The sequence below is a fragment of the Mesoplodon densirostris genome, chromosome 3 (genome assembly GCF_025265405.1).
Source record: "Mesoplodon densirostris isolate mMesDen1 chromosome 3, mMesDen1 primary haplotype, whole genome shotgun sequence".
In the NCBI taxonomy this organism is placed as follows: Eukaryota; Metazoa; Chordata; class Mammalia; order Artiodactyla; family Ziphiidae; genus Mesoplodon; species Mesoplodon densirostris.
In genome coordinates this window covers 171,254,914-171,263,463 of record NC_082663.1, presented here as the reverse complement: position 1 = coordinate 171,263,463, position 8,550 = coordinate 171,254,914, and the positions used below count along the sequence as shown (strand labels likewise).

At 43.3% G+C, this 8,550-nt stretch overlaps 1 protein-coding gene across 1 annotated transcript; it reads left to right on the top strand.

Moving 5' to 3' along the window:
* The first annotated feature begins 1,619 nt into the window (after positions 1–1,619).
* On the top strand, positions 1,620–3,994 carry LOC132485953 (ubiquitin carboxyl-terminal hydrolase 1-like). The gene is given in 2 exon segments (XM_060092579.1): positions 1,620–1,760; positions 1,762–3,994. Coding segments are annotated over 2 exon segments (2,346 nt in total). The 3' UTR covers positions 3,967–3,994.
* Positions 3,995–8,550: the final 4,556 nt, after the last annotated feature.

Below are 8,550 nucleotides of genomic sequence, written 5' to 3'. Positions count from 1 at the left end.
AATCTCTTCTTTAAAGGGGTTCCAAGATGGGCACTAGAGATTTGACACCTGAAAATAAGTATGTGCCATTTATTTTGGTAGATGGAACATTTACCAAAGCCAAAGAATCAGAAATGAATTCTTCCAATTAGTATTTCAGAGCAGTTCTCCTAGTTATCTTTTGTCCAAACCACTGAAGCCCAAATCCTACTGAAGTGTGTGTCAGATCATTGCCCAGTGACAAGGAATTTGAGACACCAAGTTGACATGGACCAGCCTCTTCAGCATCACCCGAAAGCTTGTCAGAAACGCAAAATTTCAGGCCCTGCCCCAAACTAAACCAGACTCTGCAGTTTAAGAGATCCCCAGGTGACTCATGTGCAATTGAAGTTGGAAAGTACTGGCCTAGAGCACCACTGATTAATGTGATAATTGTGCCTATCTGTTTTATTGCCCACGTGAAAGATTCTTAATTGACTCTGCCTTTTAACTAGCTTGTATTCCACTGATGGTTAGTGCTTTTAGGCCATTTGCTCAACTAAAAGGAGCCATTGTAACCTGGATCCTCCGCAGTGAATGTGTGTGCTGATTTAACATATTTAGACAGGAGAGCACTTTACCTACGGAGTTGAGGTGGGATGGGGAATTATCTGTCACCATCCCAGTTCAGTGATGATGCATCCTGAATGAAACAAAAAGTCTCTGCCTGTCCATTCAACTTGTCTGCCCTGAGGACCAGAGAAGAATCCTCTTTCCTGGTGGATTTGATAATGGGACTGCCCCTAGTGGGCTGTTACACATTTTCTTGAAGAATGATACTTAGGGCGAGCTGCCCGTGACGTTGCCTGCGCTGTTTGAAACTGCAGAACCCGTTACCAGCTTGGGGCAACTACCGTTCCGGCTGGTTCCGGAGCCCGTGCGTGCCAGGAGGGCTAGTGGCGGTCGTGAGGTGGCTCTAGCCTTTCGCGTCTCTGCAGCCTGGAGACTAGGACCGGCACTTCCGTAGGACGCCACCTCCAATCGCAGCGCTGGCGCGGGCGGAGGCTAAAACACACGAGTCCTGAGACTGAGGAAAATGCGCCAAGTTCCCGTCGGCGGCGTCGTGGGGAAGACCCCAGCGGTTCGGGCGCCGGGCGAGCGGAGCCGCTTCTGGCGCTCCTTGCCGTCCTGGGGCGGGGACGGGGGCGGGGGCGGGGGCGGGGACGGGGGCGGGCGCGGTCGGGCGCCGCTTCGGGGATGTAGTCGGTGCCGGCGCCCAGGCAGGACCGAGCCGCAGCCCGGGTTCCCGCTCTTGAGAGCGAATGGTCACTCCCCTGCGGGGAGGGCGATCCGGCCAGCTTTTCCGTGGGTCGCGGGCCCCCCCGCAGGCTCGGGGCAGGGGCTCACCTGTCGCCCCCGCCCTCAGCCCGGTTAGACTCGTCGGCGTCACCGCCGCGGACCTCGCGCTCTGGGCCATGACCATAGTTACGGGAGAAACATTGGTGATGTCACAACCCCCAGTGATAAGGACAGCCAGGAGCAAGAAATGGTATAGCAGGAGATACGGCGCCTGGTCAAATGTTATATTCTAGATATGCTTGGTGATTACAGGGTCCCTGTATAAATGAATTCTCCTCAACTCCTTGGGATTTGAAGAGAAAATGCCCCGTGTCATACCTCGTGAAAGTAATAGGCTTTCAAGAGGTAGTCCCTCAAAAAAACCCAGACGTCCCTTGAAGTTTTTTCAGAAGAAGGAAACCAAGAGAGCCTTGGATTTCACAGATTCTCAAGGAAATGAAGAAAAAAACTTCTGAACACAGAGGATCTGAAATTGATCAAGTTATTCCTGCAGCACAGTCCTCACGTGTCAACTGTGAGAAGAGAAAAAACTTGTTACCGTTTGTGGGACTGAATAATCTCGGCAATACTTGTTATCTTAATAGTATACTTCAGGTATTATATTTTTGTCCTGGTTTTAAATCTGGAGTGAAGCACTTATTTAACAGTATTTCAAGGAAGAAAGAAGCCCTAAAAGATGAAGCCAGTCAAAAAGCTAAGGGAAATTGCAAAGGAGATTCTTCAGTAAGTTTTGAACTAATATGCAGCTTACATTCCTTGATCATTTCAGTCCAACAGCTTCAGGCTAGTTTTCTCTTACATCCAGAGAAATATACTCGTAAACTTGCTACTCAGCCAAGGCGACTACTTAACACACTCAGGAAACTCAACCCTATGTATGGAGGATATCTACAGCATGATGCACAGGAAGTATTACAGTGTATTTTGGGACACATTCAAGAAACATGCCACCTCCTAAGAAAAGGAGTAAAAAATGTGGCAGAGTTATCTACTAAGGTAGAAGAAAAACATCAGAAAGAGGAAATGAGTGGCCATAACAGCATGGAGATGGACAGTATGAGGCATTCTGAAGACTATAAAGAAAAACTGCCAAAAGTACATGGGAAAAGAAAAAGTGACACTGAACTTGGTAACATGAAGAGAAAAGTTAAAGTCTCTAAGGACCACCAGTCTTTGAAAGAAAACCAGAGACAAACCAGATCAAAAAGAAAAGCTACCGTTGATTCATCAGATATTCCTGCTAAAATAATCCCCCAGTACATTTCTGAAAATGAGAGTGCAAGACCCTCACAAAAGAAATCAAGAGTTAAAAGAAACCGGTTCAAGTCTACAGCTAAGCAACCCAGCATTATTTCTAAATCCTTTAGTCTGGGTAAAATAACAACCAACCAAGAATCCAAAGGACAATCTAAAGAAAATGAATGTGGTCTTGAAGAGGACATGGGGAAGTATGAGAATGATAATACAGCTGATGGTTGTGGACTTCAATCTCCAGGGAAGAACGTTATGCCTGTGAAGGAAGTTAAGCCCATCAACAAAGGTGCAGAGCCAATTGGTTTTGAGCTGGTGGAGAAATTATTTCAAGGTCAGCTGGTAATAAGGACTCGTTGCTTAGAATGTGAAAGTTTAACAGAAAGAAGAGAAGAGTTTCAAGACGTCATCGTACCAGTGCAAGAAGATGAGCTTTCCAAAGTAGAGGAGAGTCCTGAAAGTTCTTCAGAGCCAAAACCAGACATGAAGACCCTGAGATGGGCAATTTCCCAGTTTGCTTCAGTGGAGAGGATTGGAGGAGAAAATAAATATTTCTGTGAAAATTGCCATCATTATACTGAAGCTGAACGAAGTCTTTTGTTTGACGCAATGCCTGAAGTTCTAACTATTCATTTGAAGTGCTTTGCTGCTAGTGGCTTGGAGTTTGATTGTTATGGTGGTGGACTTTCCAAGATCAACACTCCTTTACTGATACCCCTTAAACTGTCACTAGAAGAATGGAGCACAAAGCCAACCAAGGACAGCTATGGATTATTTGCAGTTGTGATGCATAGTGGCATTACAATTAGTAGCGGGCATTATACTGCTTCTGTGAAAGTCACTGACCTTAACAGTTTAGAACTAGATGAGGAAAATTTTGTGATCGACCAAATGTGTGAAGTAGGTAAGCCAGGACCATCGAACAAGGAGGAAGCAAGGGGTGTGGTCAAAAACTATGACGATGAAGAAGTGTCGATTAGAGTCAGTGGAAATACCCAGCCAAGTAAAGTTTTGAACAAAAAAAATGTAGACACTCTTGGACTTCTCAGAGGACAAAAGACTCAAGCAGATTATGAGTTATTCAACAAAGCATCTCATCCTGATAAAGTTGCCAGTGCAGCATTTGCTGAAAATAGAAATTCTGAGACTAACAATACTAATGGGACCCATGAATCTGATAGAAACAAGGAATCCAATGACCAAACAGGCATTAACATGAGTGATTTTGAAAACAAAATTTCATATGCAGTGCAAAGCTTAAAGGGGTATGAGGGGAAGTGGTTGCTTTTTAATGATTCTCAAGTGAAAGTTACTGAAGAGAAGGACTTTTTGAATTCTCTTTCCCCTTCTACATCTCCTACATCTACTCCTTACTTGCTATTTTATAAGAAATTATAGAGTGAGTGTATTTTCCTTGTGTGTATATTAAACATTGGTAAATTGATTACATCAAAAAGTCTTTAGCTTATCTTTTGAAGCTATTGGATATTATTGGTCTCTCTAGGTTTCTATATAAATAGTGAAATCTGAGTTATTGAAAACCATGTTAATTTTTAGAATTCCTTTTCCTTAGTGGAGACTAGTGATTGGTGCATTAGCTTCTGGGAACAAACTTGTATAGGTTCTTAACTGAATTATTCAAAATGGAAGCATGTAAACACTTTGAATTTACACCTATCTTTTGTGTTTGCTTTTTCAAATAAAGTGCTTGTATTTTTATCTCCCTATTTTGGAGTAATCATCTACATGATGTTTACAGGTTCTGTGGTTTTTCAGCTAAGAAGCAGAATCTCATTTCAGTACATTCACTTGTGTAAGTCGTGCAGCCAGGTCTTTGATGGGCTGTATTAGAGGCACGTGTGTGAACAGCTGTCCCATCGGTTTGCTGCAGCTGTTAAATGAAGTAATGCATGTAAAATGCTTCGTATAGTTTCTGGCATTCAGTAGCCCTCCGAAAATATTGGCTAAAGTATTACTAAGGAGAGTTCTATAACCCTGATAGCCAAGAGTCACCATGAGCTTGACTCAAGGGAAGTAAGAAAGACAGATCATTGGCTGGGGTGTTGAACCGCATGGAAGAAGACAAACGCTTTACCATAGAACTTGACGCCAAGCTTTAATAACATAGCAAAATCGGCCTGGGGAAAGAATCTGAAAGTGCACAAAACAGAGGATCACAGTGTCATTTGAAGCATGACTATGAAAAGTGCCACTGGCTGTAGTTGACAGACCAGCAGACCCCTGCACCCACTCTGCGGGACTTTGCTCTGCATTTGGCACCAGCCAAGTAGCCTCCTCTCTAAAGGGTCAGTTTTGCAAGTGCCCACCCGACTCCCATGGCCTCGCCCTGTGCTCAGAGAAGGCCATAAACTATGTTGGCCAAGTCAGCTTGTCATTTCAGGATAGAATGCATTAGGTTCTCCCCCAAACTCAATGGGTGGAAGAATCATAAAACAAGAATTCAGGGGTCCCTGAAGCTCTGCACTTGTGTCAACAGGCCTGATTTGTATCTGAGCGGGTGAGCATTTATAGCCTCTGATTTGCCACTGTGGAGCTCACAATTCCAAAAGCTGAGGCTCCTGTTCCCCACCCAGCCTCAGTTATGTTTATGTCACCAGCTTCTGAGGCGTCATCTGCTTAGTACTGCACTTTTGAACAGGACCAAGAGACCACGCTGAGCCATGAAGTCCCCACAGCTATCACTCCTATGTCCTGGCAGACACACCTATGTGACCTTACACAAGTTAGATAACCTTTCTGGGCTTAAGTTTCCTCATCTATGAAACTGAGATAACAGTAATAATAAAAGTTGTGTCATTATTAGGCAGCTAAATGGTAACGTTGGTTAAATGCTGGGCTTATTACAGGCACTTAATACAAATAAGTTTATTCTATTACATTACATTAAATACATTATATTATATTATTTCATCTCATCATATCTCATCATATCATACATCATATTATTATGATGCCATTTGGGGAAGCCTCCATTAGTGCGTCCATAACAAAAAGATGTCAAAATGACTCAAGATTAGGAAAAGCTTCTCCTCTACTGCCTCATGTTCAAGACCAATCTACAAGGAATCAGTTACTGAATATTTACTGAACACTCCCCTGTGTGCTAGACACCATACCGGACTCCGTGTAGGTACGGAAATGTAAGACTCAGGGTCATCCCAGCTCTCAGCAAGCTTATTACACAGTTGAAAGTAGAAGACACATGAAACAATTAGGCCTCTGGGTGTTAATGAATTCACATAAATACAGATGCCCCAAGCTGCTGATTTGGGTCTTCATTCTTCCCGCCCTAATACTCAGGCCTCCCCAGGTATATCTGGGCATCCTCAGGTATAGTTAATATGTTCATGTCCCCCAATATTTCCATCCAAGCCAGGGGTCCAGGTCTCCTACCCACTCCTCTGGCCTCAGCTGTTTCTTTCTGGAGCTTCCCTGAGTCTAAAGCCCCTGTCATCATGGTCTGTAGCAAACAGGCGGGTGCGGGGACACAGCTGCGCTCACTGCCCTCTGTCCCAGGCCCACGCTGTCTTTAGCGTAACTTTAACTTAACGCCAAACCTTTAACTGCTGTTCCATTTCCATTTTGTGGGACCAGGTCAGGACAGAAGCCACAGGACCCTTCCTCCCTTTGCAGTTCCTTCCCCCTTACTAAGCTCCTCCTCCAACCACAAAGCCCACCCCTCATTCACGACAGCTCAGGAAAATAGACAACCACACAGATTCTGTTCTCCTATCACCACAGCAGTGACCCTGTTTGCTCCAAGCTAATAATAACTAATGATCATAATAGCAGCAGTAAATGCCATTTGCTCTAAGGTCATTTCATGTATTATCTTATTGAACTCTCACTTTAACCTGTAGAATAGATTTTATTTGTCCATTTGGTAGATGAATAAATTGAGGGTCATACAGTCAAGTAGTGGGTTCAGGGTCACACTACCTTGTATGTAAGAAGTAAGTAGTAGTTCTGGGGTTTAGTCAGGCTCACATGACTCCAGAGCTTTGAACCACCCCCACGATACTGTCTCTACGTGAGCACACCGCTGTCAAGACAAAGACAGTTGGGCATTTCAAGTATTCCTGAACCAGCTTCAGGACGCTTGACTCTTCTTGGAGCCATGGAAAGAATAGAGGTTCCAACCCAAGTTTTGTTGCTATACACCTTGGCCAGGTCAGTTTCCTCACCCGAACTGGAGATTTATCAAATTTCCTCCAGCCTTGTTTTAGCTTCACAGTAAAACTGAGGGGAAGGTACAGAGATTTCCCATATACCCTCTGCCCTCACACACGCACAACTTCCTCCATTATCAACATCCCTCACCAAAGTGGTCCGTTTGTCGAAATTAATGAACCAACATTGAGACATCATAGTCACCCAAAGTCCATAGTTTACAAGACGGCTCACTCTAGGTATTATACATTCTATGGGTTTGGTCAAATGTATAACGACCTGTATCCACCATGACGGTATCATACAGAGTAGTTTCACTTCCCTAAATATCCTCTGTGCTCCATCTGTTCATCCCTACCCACCTCCCAACCCCTGGCAATCACTGTTATTTTTACTGTCTCCATAGTTTTGCCTTTTCCAGAATGTCTTACAGTTGACATCATACAGTGTGTAGCCTTTTCACATTGGCTTCTTTCACTTAGCCATATGCATGTAAGTTCCCTCCATGTCTTATCATGGCTTGATAGCTCACTTCTTTTTAGCTATGAATAATATTTCATTGTCTGCATGTACCATAGTTCATTCATTCACCTACTGAAGGACATCTGGATGCTTCCAAGTTTTGGAAGTTATGAAGAAAGCTGCCATAAACATACATGTGTGGGATTTTGCATGGCATAAGTTTTCAACTCATTCAGGTAAATAGGATATGTGATTGCTAGCTCGTAGAGTAAGGATACGTTTAGTTGTGTAAGAAACCACCACCTTGTCTCTCAAAGGGGCTGGAACCATTGTGCACTCCTACCAACAGCATGTGAGAGTGCCTCTCGCTCTACCTCCCCACCAGCAACTGGTGGTGTGAGTGGTCAAGAGTCGGGGCATTCAAACAGGTATTGTGTGGTATCTCATTTTAATTTGCATTTCTCTGATGACATGGGATGTGCAGCTCTTTTCAGGCTTATCTGACATCTGTATATCTTCTTTGGTGAGATGTCTATTCAGATCTTTTCTCCATTTTTAATTGGGTTGTTTGTTCTCTTGTTGAGTTTTGAGTTTGTTTTTCTCTTTTTATATTTTGAATAATGACCCTTTATCAGATGTGTCTTTTGCAAAACACATATTTTCTCCCAGATGGTGGCTCGTCTTCTCATTCTCTTACCATTCTCTCACAGAACAGAAATTTTTAATTTTAATGAAGTCCAGCGTCTCAGTTACTTCTTTCATGAATAGTGCCTATGGTGTTTACCTAAAAGGTCATCACCATACCTAAGGTCATCTAGGTTTCCTGCTATGTTGTCTTCTAGGAGTTTTATAGTTCTGCACGTTACATTTAGGTCTGTGATGCATTCTGAGTTAATTTTTGTCAAGAGTGTAAGGTCTGTGTCTGGATTCTTCTCGTGTTTTTTTTTTTTTTTTTTTTTTGGCATGTGGACATCCATTTGTTGAAAAGATTATCTTTCCTCGGTTGTATTGCCTTTGTTCCTTTGTCAAAAGTCAGTGGACTATAATTATGTGAATCTATTTCTGGGCTATCTATTCTGTTCCATTGATCTATTTGTTTCTTGTCTTGCCAATACCGCACTGTCTTGATTACCGTAACTTTATAGTAAGTCTCGAGGATAGGTAGTGCCAATCCTCTCCTTCAATTATCGAGTTGGCTAGTGTGGGTCTTTAGCCTCTTTATATAAACTTTAGAACTAGTCTGTCAACATCCACAAAGAACTTGATGGGCAGCCCTGATTTTAACAATGTATTTTTCTGGGAGTTTGCCCAGTAGCCAGCATCCAGAGC